Source organism: Mercenaria mercenaria, chromosome 14, assembly GCF_021730395.1.
Source record: "Mercenaria mercenaria strain notata chromosome 14, MADL_Memer_1, whole genome shotgun sequence".
Lineage (NCBI taxonomy): Eukaryota > Metazoa > Mollusca > Bivalvia > Venerida > Veneridae > Mercenaria > Mercenaria mercenaria.
This window is the reverse complement of record NC_069374.1, coordinates 70,330,514-70,348,491: the sequence shown is the minus strand read 5'-3', so window position 1 is coordinate 70,348,491 and position 17,978 is coordinate 70,330,514. Positions and strand designations below refer to the sequence as shown.

Genomic DNA, 17,978 nt, shown 5'->3' with positions numbered 1-17,978 from the left:
ATGATAGCAACTGCAAATGCATTGGCAAGCTGAGTACCTACTTTTCTCACAAAAACAGACGTTAAACAAGTTCTTTATATTTTATTTCCTTTACATGTCGGACGACATTTTCAAATAACATTTTCTCCCAACTTTAATGATATTCGTATTAAAGGTATCAGAAACAGTTACAGCTGTACTGTAGCACATCTTCAAAAATATGTTATCATATCGGATATTGCTTTAAAACATGAAAAGCCTCATCACTAAAACCTAACATGGGCCAGTAAATAAAGTAACTGCGTATATAGAGTTACAGTCACAATAGCATGTTACCGGTATCTTTGTTTGTTTGTTTTTTTGGGATTAACGGCCGTTTTTGCAACAGTATTTCAGTTATGTAACGCAGGCAGTTAACCTAACCATTTTTTTTCCTAGTTTTCTGTACCCAGTACAAACCTGTTCTCCGCAAGTAACTCCCAACTTCCCCACTTGAATCAATGTAGAGGACGAATGATTTCAGAGGCAAGCCTTTTATTAAATCGTCACGGAGAACATACGCCTCGACCAGGCTTCAACTCATGGCCCCGAGACCGTAGATCTGCGCTCTCCCTAGTTACCGGTATCTAGTGCCAGCCATTTTGTAAAAATATAATGGGAGACATTTTTCAGTGCATAACATATTTACACTGTGTTTACGTATGCAGATATAGTTTTTTTAAAAAAGGCATACCGTACTCCTTGTACAACAAACGTATGTATCTGATGTTAGCGTATGTGCTGTGAAATAATTGTTATTAAGCACTATACATCGAGTACAAGACCACATGTGGAAATGTCAAAATGAGACAACGTCCCTTTCGTTCTTCAACACAAAGAGGACTGAAAAATTGATCTTTTAAAAATGTAAATGGTTTTTTAAAATTAATAGGTTGGTCCTTTGCGTACGTTTTACTGCATCATTATAACAAATTCATAAAAGCACCCTTGCCATAAAAAATACGTTCAAATGAGTTTTATACACAAACAAACACAGGAGGGCGAAATTCTCCACCTCCATTCCGGGTGTATCAGACCAAAACAGAGCAGGTAAAAACCCTTTCTAAATTGACGAAGAGAAAATTCAGAGACAGATATACCCGGCTAATACCCTAGCTCGTGTTTAGGAGACTTGCATGGTGCGTCAAAAATCCCTGAAAGAGCGCATCGATACATGATCGTTATATCATCATGTAAGAACTTTTGAAATAAGTAATTTTTTTAACTTTTGAGTTTTTATTAGAATTGTGCTTTATGTTTAATTCAAAACGTAATTATCAATAAACATAAACACCTTGCCTGACCAACGATCTAATTTATGACATTTATAGATGTCAATTTTTACTATGTCTTCGACCTGGTCATAAGTTAACTATAGCGTATACAATTTCTTAGAGCATCTTAACCCGGCTTTTATCTTTCGGAGATCAATGCAATCACCGGAGATGGCGCTCAACTTACTTTGAGAAATGGTTTTCGGACTACGATAACCAGTGGCTTGATTTCAAGATCCCGTCCCTCTAGGATAGGATGGGTACGCAAATCAGCTTCAGGAATCTGAGTGTTATTTTTTATCTTATCATGCAAATGCAGTTTGATGTAAAACATAATTTTCGAGTTCTCTGTCATTTTAAATGATATGCGAAGTATTTTCATGATTTTAAACAGTTTTCATTGGCAGTTTATTATAAATTGTCCAACATAAACATATTTTGCACATTGTATGGAAATAATCGTTGTAAAAAATAAACTTTCATTTATTCCAGTTTGTATTTTCCATAGTTTTATACTTACAAATAATGTTAAGATTAATTTCATGTATTTAGTTATACTGTTTAAATCGCAGTTTAGAAACTCTTTTCAAGTTAAAGAAATACGGACATGGTTATTATCGAAGTAGATTGCTCTGTGAAATATGTGCCATTTAATAGGTGCATCAGGACTTTCCTTAAAGCAATGTTAAGGTTTGCAATTTTCGCCAGAGTTTTATATACTAGTATTGATTTATCTCTTCCAAATTTTTTTCAAAAAAATAGTTTCACCCATTAAGTTTACGTAGATTAATTAGATTAAATAAAGTGTACACTTATCTATTTTCTAATAAATCTTTGTTGAAAAAATGGATTTTCATTTAAACGGTTTTCTGTTGAAATTTATTTATTCCTTTTTTTTGGGGTTTAACATCGCACCGACACAACTATAGGTCAAATGACGACTTTCCAGCTTTGATGGTGGGGGACCTAAAATAAAACTTTTCTACAAACTACGTACCAGTGGAAATTTATTTTATAATATAATTCAGTAAAATACTACATAGGAATTAAGAAACAAGGAGGATTATGTTCCACAGCAAACTTTATTTTTATATAAGCAACATCCTATACTATAATAAACCGCAACCAAACACAAACAGTCAAAACAATCCGCAATAGAACGATTCTCTTTTTCAAGTTACCATACAAAACAGAATAACTAACTCTTGAGATTATCGCATTTAACGAAAAATAAATCATAATGGTATAAGACCAGTTGTCCCAAAATTTGTTAAAACAAACCTTAGTTTTCGGGTGGTTTACTGTTAGCCTTTGCCATTGAAAAGAAAATTATGGGAATCAAATTTTAAAAGCATAGGAAATGACAAAGAACCCATTTATCAATGGCAGGGGTTTACATGTGACCACTTGGATATTGGCATGACGGGAACAGTCGTCCCGGTCCAACGCAGTGCAAACAATCTTGGGTTTATTTGCCTCAGTGCTCTGGGTTTTCACCTTTGCCCTCTGAAGTTTCATTTTCATTCTGAGCTTTCTCACACGTGATTATTCGGGTAAGATGCACAAATTTGCGTGCTAGTAGTGGCACGGGTTTGTTTTCTTTTATGTTGTATATCTTGGTATTAATAATGACTATAAACACGATAAGCAGAATCCAGGATGTACCAAATAAACATCATGATCGAAACCAAAGGGCATCGGGTCTAAATTTTTTGAGGTAAATTGTCGTTATAATTGTCATGTAAACCGAAATTGCCAAAAGCATTGTTATCGAATAACCAACACGCTCTCCCGAGTGCTTCGGCAAAGCAAAAACAAGGGGTGTCAAAAGGGCTAACACAAAAATTGGGGAAAAAAAAATGTTTAATAGCAAAACAATGGTCGCCGTTCAAATAAAAGTTCCAAGTCAATCATTTCTAAATTGCCCATCAACTGAATAGTTCTTCCCTAAAAGAGTCCCATGCGCCATTTCTGCTTCTGATACAGTTCCCGTGTCCCTTTCAACATATAACGTAAAATCAAATTTATTGTTGCCAATTATGTACATTTTGATAGGACAAGCCCTGAATATCAAATGGAAAGTATGACATGTCAAGATCACAAGTAGTCTTTGTGGTGACCATCTGATCAAAAAATCCGATTCCATCATTGTTGAAAAAAGACACTTCCTGTAATGAATATCAAGGCATATTTACACTTATAAAATCTTGGTCTTGAACAGAACAAAGGTAAACCTCCCCAGATAAACATAATACCAAGAATGCAGCTCCTAAAACCACAAACCCTCATCAGTAATATATTTTATTGTACAAAACAACGAGTACGAATCGAACTATTAGAAAACATAGGCACCGCTCTGAAGCATTAGAAGCAAAACTCCATTAGGGAGATGAAACCGATTATGGTGCACTAACCTCTCTTTAAAACCATACGTTATTCCGAATTTACAGGACAGTATACACAAAATTAATCATCGTCAGTCAAATGTCTAACATATGCAATGGTAACAAGACTATTTACTAAAAGGGTTTTTTTTGTCACAGAAACATATGTCTCCCCACCCTGTTTTCCACCCCCCCCCCCCCCACCATGTACTCTAATGAAGGAAAAAAGGGGCATGTTTGTTGGTATGTTTGACCTGTGAAGTCCGGGAAAAGATTTTTAGCTCTGCAAGCAATTTTGTTAAAGCGAAGCGAACGTGCCGGCTAATGCACAACTAGGCTTAGTACTGAACATTCCTGAAAAATTTCGTCGAAATCTGTCCAGCATTTGACCTGTGAAAGCAAGACAATATTTTTTCTATTTTTAGCTCTGCCGACTATTTTGTGCAGCAAAGCGAATGTGCCAGCGATATCACAACTGGGGTTTGTACTAATCACTCCTGTGAGGTTTCGTCGAAATCCAGCCAGCAGTTTGGCCTTGAAGCTGAACAAGATTTTTCACCTTTAGCTCGGGCGGCCGTTTTGTGCAGCGAAACAGAAAAATGTCGGCGATATCCCTCGACAAGGCTTGGTATTTATCACTCCTTTAAAGTTTCGTCCGAATCTGTCCCGGGGTTTGACCTGGGGAAGCCGGACAAGATTTTTTTATTTTAAAGCTCTGGTGGCCATTTCGTGCAGCGAAATAGAACTTGTCGCTGACATGTACAACAAGACTTGGTACTGACACTCCTGAGAAGTTTGGGTCGAAATCCAGCCAGCAGTTTGACTTGTAAAAGCTGGACAAGCATAATACAGACGGACCTACGGACGGACATACAGACGGCGAAGGCAAAAATAATATCCCCCCCCCCCCCCCCCCCCCACCCTATTGGGGAGACATAATAACTTATTTTCCCATGCTTTTACTTTTTTCGTAAGTTAAATTCATTTTAATTCCCTTTAATCTTATCAGTAATTTTTTAACAGATACTAACTGAAAATAAAAGAATTTCTAATAATTGCTTACCGTTGATAGATCTGAATGTTTAGTATTGCCTCGGCGTGGGGATTAGCCACACGAAATATTGGGGTCCATACATCTACCCATCCCAATGTTATATATGATATTTTTTCCATAAAGCTCATAGTCCAGTTAAATTCTTTTGTCAATCCACTGGAATAGAATTTTCTTGACGAGGGAGCTATAGCCGCTCACCTAATATTGACTGCTTTTACCTCAAATATTATATATAAGACACCTGAATCATAAATAGTATCAACTAGTTTGGTATAAAAGTATAACACGTGATAATTACTCCCTTCAAACAGATCTGAGGGAGGGCTTTCTAAATGGACCATTTAGAAAAGTCCTCCCTCAGATCTGTTTGAATGGGAGTAATTATCACGTGTTATACATTTATACCAAACATAGTTGATACTATTTATGATTCAGTGTGTCTTATATATATATATTTGAGGTCAAGCAGTCAATATTAGGTGAGCGGCTATAGCTCCCTCGTCAAGAAAATTCTATTTCAGTGGATTGACGAAAGAATTAACTGGGACTATGAGCTTTATGGAAACATATCATATATAACATTGGGATGGGTAGATGTATGGACCCCAATATTTCGTGTGGCTAATCCACACGCCGAGGCACTACATAAACATTCAGATCTATCAACGGTAAGCAATTATTAGAAATTCTTTTATTTTCAGTTTAGTATCTGTTAAAATATTACTGTATAAGATTAAGGTAATTAAAATGAATTTAACTTACGAAAAACGTAAAAGCATGGGAAAAATAAGTTATTATGTCTCCCCAATAGATGGGGGGGGGGGCATATTATTTTTGCCTTCGCCGTCTGTATGTCCGTCCGTAGGTCCGTCTGTATTATGCTTGTCCAGCTTTTACAAGTCAAACTGCTGGCTGGATTTCGACGAAACTTCTCAGGAGTGATCAGTACCAAGTCTTGTTGTACATGTCAGCGACAAGTTCTATTTCGCTGCACGAAATGGCCACCAGAGCTGAAAATAAAAAAAAATCTTGTCCGGCTTCCACAGGTCAAACCGCGGGACAGATTTCGACGAAACTTTAAAGGAGTGATAAATACCAAGCCTTGTCGAGCATATCGCCGACATGTTCTGTTTCGCTGCACAAAACGGCCGCCAGAGCTAAAGGTAGAAAAATCTTGTTCAGCTTCACAGGCCAAACTGCTGGCTGGATTTCGACGAAACCTCACAGGAGTGATTAGTACAAACCCCAGTTGTGCATATCGCTGGCACATTCCGCTTTGCTGCACAAAATAGTCGGCAGAGCTAAAATAGAAAAAATATTGTCTTGCTTTCACAGGTCAAACTGCTGGACAGATTTCGACGAAATTTTACAGGAATGTTCAGTACTAAGCCTAGTTGTGCATATCGCCGGCACGTTCCGCTTCGCTGAACAAAATTGCTTGCAGAGCTAAAGATCTTTTCCGGACTTCACAGGTCAAACATACCAACAAACATGCCCCTTTTTTCCTTCATTAGAGTACATGGTGGGGGGGGGGGGGGGGGAAGCAGGGTGGGGAGACATATGTTTCTGTGACAAAAAAAACCTTCTAGTAAATATGTCTTGTTACCATTGCATATGTTAGACATTTGACTGACGATGATTAATTTTGTGTATACTGTCCTGTAAATTCGGAATAACGTATGGTTTTAAAGAGAGGTTAGTTGCACCATTAATCGGTTTCATCTCCCTAATGGAGTTTTGCTTCTAATGGCTTCAGAGCGGTGCCTATGTTTTCCCTAATAGTTCGATTCGTACTCGTTGTTTTGTACAATAAAATATATTACTGATGAGGGTTTGTGGTTTTTAGGAGCTGCATTCTTGGTATTATGTTTATCTGTGTGAGGTTTACCTTTGTTCTGTTCAAGACCAAGATTTTATAAGTGTAAATATGCCTTGATATTCATTACAGGAAAGTGTCTTTTACAACAATGATGGAATCGGATTTTTTGATCAGATGGTCACCACAAAGACTACTTGTGATCTTGACATGTCATACTTTCCATTTGATATTCAGACTTGTCATATCAAAATGTACATAATTGGCAACAATAAATTTGATTTTACGTTATATGTTGAATGGGACACGGGAACTGTATCAGAAAGCAGAAATGGCGCATGGACTCTTGTAGGGAAGAACTATTCAGTTGATGACAATTTAGAAATGATTGACTTGGAACTTTCATTTGAACGGCGACCATTGTTTCTGCTATTAAACATTTTTCTTCCAATTATTGTGTTAGCCCTTTTGACACCCATTGTTTTTGCTTTGCCGAAGCACTCGGGAGAGCGTGTTGGTTATTCGATAACAATGCTTTTGGCAATTTCGGTTTACATGACAATTATAAGCGACAATTTACCTCAAAATTCAGACCCGATGCCCTTGGTTTCGATCATGATGTTTATTTGGTACATCCTGGATTCTGCTATCGTGTTTATAGTCATTATTAATACCAAGATATACAACATAAAAGAAAACAAACCCGTGCCACTACTAGCACGCAAATTTGTACATCTTACCCGAATAATCACGTGTGAGAAAGCTCAGAATGAAAATGAAACTTCAGAGGGCAAAGGTGAATCCCAGAGCACTGAGGCAAATACCGAAGATTGTAGCACTGCGTTGGACCGGGACGACTGTTCTAGTCATGCCAATATCAAGTGGTCACATGTAAGCACTGCCATTGATAAATGGTTCTTTGTCATTTCCTATGCTTTTAAAATTTTGATTCCTATAATTTTCTTTTCAATGGCAAAGGCTAACAGTAAACCACCTGAAAACTAAGGTTTGTTTTACAAATTTTGTAACAACATGGTCTTATACCATTATGATTTATTTTTCAGTTAAATACGATAATCTCAAGAGTTAGTTATTCTGCTTTTGTATGGTAACTTGAAAAAGAGAATCGTTCTATTGCGGATTGTTTTGACTGTTTGTGTTTGGTTGCTGTTCTATTATAGTATAGGATGTTGCTTATATAAAAATAAAGTTTGCTGTGGAACATAATCCTCCTTGTTTCTTAACTTCCTATGTAGTATTTTACTGAATTATATTATAAAATAAATTTCCACATGGTACGTAGTTTGTAGAACTGTTTTATATAGGTCCCCCACCATCAAAGCTGGAAAGTCGTCATTTGACCTATAGTTGTGTCGGTGCGATGTTAAACCCAACAAAAAGGAATAAATAAATTTCAACAGAAAACCGTTTAAATGAAAATCCATTATTTCAACAAAGATTTATTAGAACTACGATAAGTGTACACTTTATTTAATCTAATTAATCTACGTAAACTTAATGGTGAAACTATTTTGTTTTGAAAACATAATTTGGAAGAGATAGATCAATACTAGTATCTGAAGCTCCGGCGAAAATTGCAAAACCTTAACATTGCTTTAAGGAAAGTCCTTGATGCTACCATATTAAATGGCACATATTTCACAGAGCAATCTACTTCGATAATAACCATGTCCGTATTTCTTTAACTTGAAAAGAGTTTCTAAACTGCGATTTAAACAGTATCAACTAAATACATGAAATTAATCTTAACATTATTTTTGTAACGTATAAAACTATGGAAAATACAAACTGGAATAAATGAAAGTTTATTTTTTACAACGATTATTTCCATACAATGTGCAAAATATGTTTATGTTGGACAATTTATAATAAACTGCCAATGAATACTGTTTAAAATCATGAAAATACTTCGCATATCATTTAAAATGACAGAGAACTCGAAAATTATGTTTTACATCAAACTGCATTTGCATGATAAGATAAAAATAACACTCAGATTCCTGAAGCTGATTTGCGTACACCATCCTATCCTAGAGGGACGGGATCTTGATCTCAAGACCACTGGTATCGTAGTCCGAAAACATTTCTCAAAGTATGTTGAGCGCACATCTCCGGTGATGCCATTGATCTCCGAAAGATAAAAGCCGGTAAGATGCTACTAAGAAATTGTATACGCTATAGTTAACTTATGACCAGGTCGAAGACATAGTAAATTGACATCTATAAATGTCATAAATTAGATCGTTGGTCAGCAAGGTGTTTATGTTTTATGATAATTACGTTATGAATTAAACATAAGCACAAATTCTAATAAAACTCAAACGTAAAAAAATACATTATTTCAAAAGTTCTTACATGATGATATGAACGATCATGTATCGATGCGCTCTTTCAGGTATTATGACGCACCATGCAAGTCTCCTAAACACGAGCTAGGGTATTAGCCGGGTATATCTGTCTCTGAATTTTCTCTTCGTCAATTTAGAAGGTTTTCACCTGCTCTGTTTTGGTCTGATACACCGGTAATGGAGGTGGATGAATTTCGCGTCCTGTGTTTGTTTGTGTATAAAACTCATTTGAACGTATTTATCATGGCAAGGGTGCTATATGAATTTGTTATAATGATGCAGTAAAACGTACTCAAAAGACCACACCTATTAATTAAAAGACCATTTACATTTTAATAGATCAATTTTTCAGTCCCTCTTTGTGTTGAAGAACGAGGTACGTTGTCTCATTTTGACATTTCCACATGTGGTCTATGTACTCGATGTATAGTGCTATAATAACAATTATTTCACAGCACATACGCTAACATCAGATACATACGTTTGTCTGTACAAGGAGTACGGTATGCCTTTTTTAAAAATACTATATCTGCATACGTAAACACAGTGTAAATATGTTATGCCACTGAAAAATGTCTCCCATTATATTTTACAAAATGGCTGGCACTAGATACCGGTAACTAGGGAGAGCGCAGATCTACGGTCTCGGGGCCATGAGTTGAAGCCCTGGTCGAGGCGTATGTTCTCCGTGACGATTTAATAAAAGGCATTGCCTCTGAAATCATTCGTCCTCTACATCTGATTCAAGTGGGGAAGTTGGCAGTTACTTGCGGAGAACAGGTTTGTACTGGTACAGAATCTAGGAACACTGGTTAGGTTAACTGCCTGCCGTTACATAACTGAAATACTGTTGCAAAAACGGCGTTAATCCCAAAACAAACAAACAAACAAAGATACCGGTAACATGCTATTGTGACTGTAACTCTATATACGCAGTTACTTTATTTACTGGCCTATGTTAGGTATAGTGATGAGGCTTTTCATGTTTAAAGCAATATCCGATATGATAACATATTTTTGAAAGATGTGCTACAGTACAGCTGTAACTGTTTCTGATACCTTTAATACGAATATCATTAAAGTTGGAGAAAATGTTATTTGAAAATGTCGTCCGACATGTAAAGGAAATAAAATATAAAGAACTTGTTTAACGTCTGTTTCTGTGAGAAAAGTAGGTACTCAGCTTGCCAATGCATTTGCAGTTGCTAACATAGAAAGAAAGGTAAAAACGCGTCCATTTGGTCGTTTTCGTTGTTTTCAGACGGATCGGAATAAGTAAGTAGTCCGTGCAAGCGGCATAATTTCATATAATCAGTAATTCATAAATTGTCTTGCAACGGTATCAAAAGATTTTGATCGTTTCATTGTTGTCCAGGGTGTCTTCGTCATAATAGCGCATTAAACGCTTTATAACAAAAAGTGAGAGGAAGTTGTTCAGAATTTCTCCCCTCTAGACTTAATGCCCAGGAAAGACAAGCAACTTTGTAGATGTTTGGGACATGAGAATATATCAAGGTAAGCATATATACATATATTTTATCATGTCTTCTGCTTTACAACTGGTTATCAATATAACGCTCATTAACTCTTACACCACAATAATTCTTGTTCATTGGCATTGTGTTTAGACATAATTTTGTTTAAACATGTCCGGTTGTCCGTCCGCAAGCATTCTAAGTGTGAATTTATCTAACTTTATTGTTGATATCTAATGGGAGTAAAATGAGAGTTTTCTTGTAAAAATCTCAAATTAAAAGATAGAAATGGTAGCCAAAGGACTGTATGTCAGGCGTTATTTCATCAAACATTATTTCGTGATTTTAAATGCCCTATAGTTATACAATATTCGTAATTTCGTCATTAAAACATTTTCTGGTACGCCATGTGCAATTCAAATTATCTAAATACAGCGTTACATTATATTCATTAAAGCTATACATTAGTGATATGGCCGTCATGTATATTGGAATATAATCTTTAGGAAAAAAGAACGTATATACAGACTGTTATACATTAAATGGACCAAAAATATAACAACACAGAGTCGCTTTGAAATGTTTTGCGTTTATACAAAAATCATTTATATAAATCTGCGAATTTTTCAGTAAAATATTTTATTATTGAATATTGATGTTTTTTACTTGACTTAAAATAATAACTAAATATAAAAAAGGAATTGCTTTCACAGTGAAATCTCATGTAGTTACAGTTATTTATGGAACAATTTGTTGAACAAACTTCAAATTTGCTGGTGATAATAAAAATTCATAGTGTCCAGATGTACATTATTAAAGGCTCAAACTGCCTTTCTTTCAAATGTAACTGCCCCATTTTTTGAATATTGATTAACACAGAAGAAAGTTTTTTGACTCTACTGGTTTTGATTACCTTCCGTTTCGGATCAAGTGGATTAAATTCATGTGTAGGATTGAAAGTAGTTCTTTTTTGGACAGCTGTTTCATCTATTTTTAGCTTTATGGAACTTTAAGTGTTTACTATACTAACCGAGAACAGGATGCTGTCTATTCACAAAACATATTTATTTTTTTAATGTGTTTAAAAATACTTTATTGTAACAGCATTTTTTTCAAGTATGAAATTTGACGCAAGTTCCATTTAAATCCTAAATAAGTAATAAAAGAACGAACTTGAAATACGATATCCTATTGAGCACAAATTATCAGATAAATAGTGCTTTCCTGTCTAACATGTATAATAGAAATACTTTACAGCTTTGTTTTACGAATTTGCATATTTATAGAAGTCAAATATTTTGGGAATCCAATCACTTTAGTTTAATCAATTATCAATGAGTAATATCTGTACTATTTAACATTTATATAGCAGTCCTTTTATGTGTTAACACGAAGAAGTTAAAAAATATAGAAACGAAGACGAGCCTAGAAATCTTACATATTAAATAGAAAAAGTGGAATTCACCACAACATAAACGAAAATGTTGCAGGCTCGGTTTGATTGAGCCTGATCATAGAGGTAGTGGATCTGCAAGCTACCGTTCACGCCCTCTAGCCAAGGTTTTACATGTTACAAGTACAAACGTCCGTGGATGTGTTCATACGGCGGTGTACATGGAACCTTCAATGATACACAAAATGTAATCATAATGTCATAAGTGGCACATGAGCCCCAGCTAAAACCCAAACATGACGCGGGTTTAGATGTGAAACATTTAAAGACATTTTGCGAAGTGTTTTACATATAAATTTGTTAGTGTATTCGGTATCTCTAATGACTGGAAGAGGTTTAACATAGGCCAGTAGTAGTGTATGCAAAGCTCCAGTTGCCATACATTACGGTCCGAACATAACGTGTGACACAGTATCTTCTGTGTACTTCTATTATCAATTATGTCTAAGAAAGGATAGAAACAAGAGGGCCAAGATGGCCCTTTGTCGCTCACCTGAGAAACACACCATAACAGTGTAAACATGTTTGACCTGGTGATTTCATGGAAAAACTATTCTGACCAATTTCACTAAGATTGGACCAAAAATGTGGTCTCTGGAGTTTAAACAAGTATTTTATTTGATATGACCTAGTGACCTAGTTTTTGACCCCAGATAACACATATTCAAACTCGACCTAGAGGTCATCAAGGCAATCATTCTGACAAAATTTCGTGAAGATCAATTGAACAAACAGCCTCTATATCATACACAAGGCTTTTCTTTGATTTGACCTAGCAGCCTAGTTTTTGACCCCAGATAACCCATATTCAAACTCGACTTAGATGTCACCAAGGCAATCATTCTGACGTAATTTTATGAAGATCAATTTAAAAAATACAGTCTCTATCACATACACAAGGTTTTTCTTTGATTTTACCTAGAGACCTAGTTTTTGACCCCAGATAACCCATTTTCGAACTTGACCTAGATTTTATCAAGGCAATCATTCTGACCAATTTCATGAAGATCAATCGAAAAATACAGCCTCTATCGCATACACGACGTTTTTCTTTGATTTGACCTAGTTTTTGACCTCAGATGACCCATATTCAAACTCGACCTAGAATTGATAAAATCAATCATTCTGACTAAATTTCATGAATATTGGTTGAAAATTACAGCCTCTATCGTATACACAATGGTTTTCTTTGATTTGACCTAGTGTCCTAGTTTTTGACACAGATGACCCATTTTCGAAAGAGGCCTAGATATAATCAAGGTAATCATTCTGCCTAAAATTCATGAAGATCAATTGAAAAATACAGCCTCTATCGCATACACAAGGTGTTTCTTTGATTTGGCCTATTGACCTAGTTTTTGAACCCAGATAACCCATTTTCGAACTTATCCTAGCTTTCATCAAAGTCATCATTCTGACAAAAGTTTGTGAAGATCAGTAGTACATTACAACCTCTATCGCATACACAATGGTTTTCTTTGATTTGATCTATTGATCTAGTTTTTGACCCCAGTTGACCCATTTTCGAACTTGGACTAGATTTTATCAAGATACTAATTCTGATTAAAATTCATAAAGTTCAGTTGAAAAATACGGCCTTTATCGCATACACAATATTTTTCCTTGATTTGACCTAGTGACCTAGTTTTTGCCCCAAGATGACATATTTTCTAATTTGGCCTAGAGTACATCAAGGTAATCATTCTGACAAAATTTCATGAGGATCAGTTGAAAAATACAGCCTCTATCGCATACACAAGCTAAATCTTGACAGACAGACAGACAAACAGACAACAGACAGACAGACGACGGACATCGAGCGATCAAAAAAACTCACCTGAGCAATCAGGTGAGCTAAAAAAGAAAGAAAAGCCTTGTAGATGTGAATCAGAATTTCGCATTCTGCACCTTATTGGAAACAAATGGGATTCTTTCAATAGAAGAGTAATAATACTATGAGGACACGTCCTAATTACACTTTGATTGTCGTGCGATATCTAAGCCTGTTAAATGGAGTAATAATAATTCTTAGCGGGGCTTTAGTGACAGAGTAGTTACCATCACTGACTTCGAATCACTTGCCCTTCATCGATGTATGTTCGAAACCTAACTTTTATGTGAGGAAGCTCGCTAGTTCTAAGTGCACATACATGACTGAAACACTGCCCAGAGAGGCACATAACGGATGCGCAGGCTGGTCTGGATCCATGCTGGTCGCAAAGTCACTATGTTGGTTTTCCCTTGGCGTGGCTCAATTATGACCTTAATTGTGTTTGTATGCCTCTAAACCCGAACCGAACAAATCTTAGTATCGGTTTCCGATATCTTTTTTTATTGTTTTTTTTTCGATTATGACACTTTCATGAGACAAAATATTATAATATTTTTACACTAAAATTCAGCTGACACAATACGAAAAATTACTGGTGAAATACCGTCGACTGTTTATCTACATGGCATGAAAATATTCGAAGCTGAAGTAATAACGGTTCTGTTATGCGAACTGAGACGTGTTAACCCTTACCCTGCTAAATTTCTATAATTATCTTGTCCACATTTCAATTTGGACAGTACCATTAACTGATAAAACGGGTGCTTACAAAAAAAGATACGGACTGTACGGATGTGCAGGCTGATCATGATCTACATTGGTCGTAAAGGTTGAATCAATCGTTTCTAGCACTGAGACGTATTAAAGATGACATTTACGGAAAATAATTTGCAAATTATTAGCATAACATCTAGAAATTATTAATACGTTCTATGCAGCGCAAATTCGGCAGCCATTAACAAATTACATTTATGTAAATTCATATGATACTAATAAAATTATTGCTACGTAACGCAGGATTCTATGTTCGGTGCAGGACCGATACATTGATTTGAAAACTTTAGAAGGGTGGGTTAGTATTCTGCTCATTTCGGTCTATAAAAACAAATAATCGGTGAAATCACCTCATTAACCTTATCACGTAATAAATGAAGTTTCCAAAGCCGATTTAATATCCTGAAAAAATGCCATTTGATGGAAAAACGGCGAAGTTAAATTATAAAGTTCTTTCAAACATATTGCAAAACATGACGATTAGTTTTATGCTCTTCCGTGAAATACTGAAATTTATCAGTGAAGTAAAATTGATATTTTCACTGTTTCAATCTTGAAACATACAATGCAACCAAGCAAAATAATAGCAGACTCGATTTGATTGAGTCTGTTCATGGGAGGTAATGGAAAGTGCAACACCTCTCACGCCCCCTAGCACCGGCTTATTTATTTAATTGTTTTTGTTGGGTTTAACGTCGCACCGACACAATTACAGGTCATATGGCAACTTTCCAGCTTTGGTGGTGGAGGAAGACCCCAGGAGCCCACCGTGCATTATTTCATCACGAGCGGGCACCTTTGTAGAATCACTGACATTCCGTAAGGCAGCTGGATAGCTTCCTCACATGAAGAATAAAACGCCCCGAGTGAGGCTCGAAGCCACATCGATGAGGGGCAAGTGATTTGAAGTCGGCGACCTTAACCACTCGGACACGGAGGCCTCTAACTAACATCGGCTTAAGCGGAATTCTATTACAAAGATATTGAATGGACATTAAAATCCCCAAGGACCAGAAAATACAACAAGACTGAATCCAAGTACGGGGAGACATTTTACGGCACTTAAAGATTTCTGTTGTGGTAGTTGATAAAATCTGTAAAAAGATCCTTTGCTGAATACACACATCTAATATAAATGTATGAAAAAAGCAATTGGGTTCGACTATACGTTATACCAACATTATAAACAGCCCTTCCCACTGCGTCTAATTACGAGGATTGTTCAAATATGAATGCATCTAGAACGTTATCTCAGCCCGCCCGCTTAGCTCAGTAGGTAAGAGCGTTGGTCTACGGATCGCAAGGTTGCGAGTTCGATCCTCGGGCGGGGCGTATGTTCTCCGTGACTATTTGATAAACGACATTGTGTCTGAAATCATTAGTCCTCATCCTCTGGTAATTCATGTGGGGAAGTTGGCAGTTACTTGCGGAGAACAGGTTTGTACTGGTACAGAATCCAGGAACACTGGTTAGGTTAACTGCCCGCCGTTACATGACTGAAATACTGTTGAAAAACGGCGTTAAAAACAAAAAAAAAAAAAAAAAAAAAAAAGAACGTTATCTCGCTCAATAATGCAAAAATCACGAGAAAATTAAAATTATTGGGTAGATAAACATGTAAGCATTACATTGATACCACACCCATTAAAATCCGTTTTCTTTAGCTGTGTCTATCGCTCGCTAAACATTGCCTAATCGTGTATACTAATACAAAAATGGTTGGAAGAAGGTCAGCGTACGCCGTTGAAATACGGTCCTATATTAAGAATCGTTGTATTCTTGGCATAGAGTGTAAAGACATTTTTGATGAAATATGTTCTGTTTATGGGCATAATGAAATGTCTTTTTCGACAGTTATTCGTTGGTTTATGAAATTCAAATGTGGGTTAGTTCAACAGAAGATGCACCACATGGCCGTCGGTCGAAAACAGCAACGTGTGCCAAGATGGTTGCTAGAGTGAAAGAAATAGTTGCTATTGATGCAAGATACACCGCTAAGTAAATAGCTAGTATGGTTGGCATATCATTAGGAGCAGCTCATACAATTCTGAAACGTAAATTGAAAATGAGAAAGATCTGTGCTAGATGGATTCCCCATCTGTTGACAGATGAGCAGAAAAAGGCACGCGTGCAATGCGCAAAATTGTTGCTTAAACAGTTTCCAAATGACAATGCACGGTCTTTCGCAAATGTCGTCACTGGTGACGAGACATGGGTTCACTTTTTTGAGCCTAAACGAAAGATTCAGAACAAAATATGGGCAATAAAGTCTGGCAAAAGACCATGCATTGCAAAGCGGACCATGAGTGTCAAGAAGGTAAAGTATGCCATATTCTTCACAACTCAGGGTCCTGCCATTCAGGTTGCTGTACCTAAAGGCAAATGTTTACAAGACTAAAGTTCTTCGAAAACTAAAGAAATATTTCAAAAATCGAAGACCCGCAACGGGTTTGGCCAAGGTCAGATTGCTACATGACAATACGTCATCGCACAAGGCGTCTATTGTACAAGATATTCTGAAGCAGAAATAGGTTGTTGTGCTCCCTCAGCCTCCTTATTCGCCTGACCTTGTTCCCAAGGCTCAAAAGATACCTTTCTGGTCGAAAATTTGTGCAGCGCAAACACCTCGGTTCTGCAATATTCCAGTGTCTTCATAGTATACCTAGAAAAGACTATGAAAATGCCTTCAAGGACTGGATTAGAAGACTGAAACACTAAAGCATATCTGTTGGAGGTGAATATTTCGAGGGGACCAAATAAAATTTTCATTGAAATCTATCAAGGATACATTTTTATGTGCTTAGATGAGTTCATACTTGAAGAATCCTCGTATTTGTAGATTAAATTTATGGCGGTTTTGTATAATATAACGAAAGAAATAAATCGCCAAAGAAAAAAATAAGTGAGTGTATTTGGTTTTTCTTGAACACGAAAATCAACACGCAGATAGCAGAAAGCAAAACGAAAACTAACAGACAGAAGAAGGCATACCACATTCGGGTACCAAAAATTATAGCCAAGATCTCTGCTACAGATTTAAGATCTACATCGTCGATGCTATATTTTTAAAACTTTATTTACGTGATTCTTTAAAGCTATTATTAGATAGGTTTTCATAATAATTATCTTTTAAGAAGAAAAAAAAAGAAGCAAGGAGTAAACATATAGTTTCAGACAGAAAGCATAGATCACTTGGATTCCATTAATGTCAAGTGGGTTGTCTAAACAGTTCTGTGACTTGGCGTTCGTTATCTTTTTTTTCCATAATTTTCATCGTTGTTAAATCATACTTGACAACATGATATGGAATTTTACAGGATTTTGTGCATCTCAGATAGTACTTCAGCAGATAGTTTTAAAGTAGTTCCTTTCATTCTGAAAATGGTGCAAAAATATGTTAAATTTACACATGACGTCACCGTCACCGTCAATCTTCAATCTAATTCATTAAAGGAGTTCATCACAGTATTTTGTGCGGAACTCAATCGCGCAGCAAGCGATAACCACTGTAAGCATATTTCACGATTCGC

At 36.2% G+C, this 17,978-nt stretch overlaps 1 protein-coding gene across 1 annotated transcript; it reads left to right on the top strand.

Moving 5' to 3' along the window:
* The first annotated feature begins 5,224 nt into the window (after window positions 1–5,224).
* LOC123528308 (acetylcholine receptor subunit delta-like) lies at window positions 5,225–7,756 on the top strand. The gene is made up of 2 exons (XM_053523854.1): window positions 5,225–5,398; window positions 6,679–7,756. The coding sequence occupies exon 2, from the start codon at window positions 6,724–6,726 to the stop codon at window positions 7,549–7,551; it is 828 nt and encodes a 275-aa protein (XP_053379829.1). The 5' UTR covers window positions 5,225–5,398; window positions 6,679–6,723; the 3' UTR covers window positions 7,552–7,756.
* The last annotated feature ends 10,222 nt before the right edge of the window (window positions 7,757–17,978 follow it).

What these genes read in the sequence shown, in the direction of transcription:
- LOC123528308 (XM_053523854.1), top strand. Translation starts at nt 6,724, where the DNA reads ATGGTCACCACAAAGACTACTTGTGATCTTGACATGTCATACTTTCCA.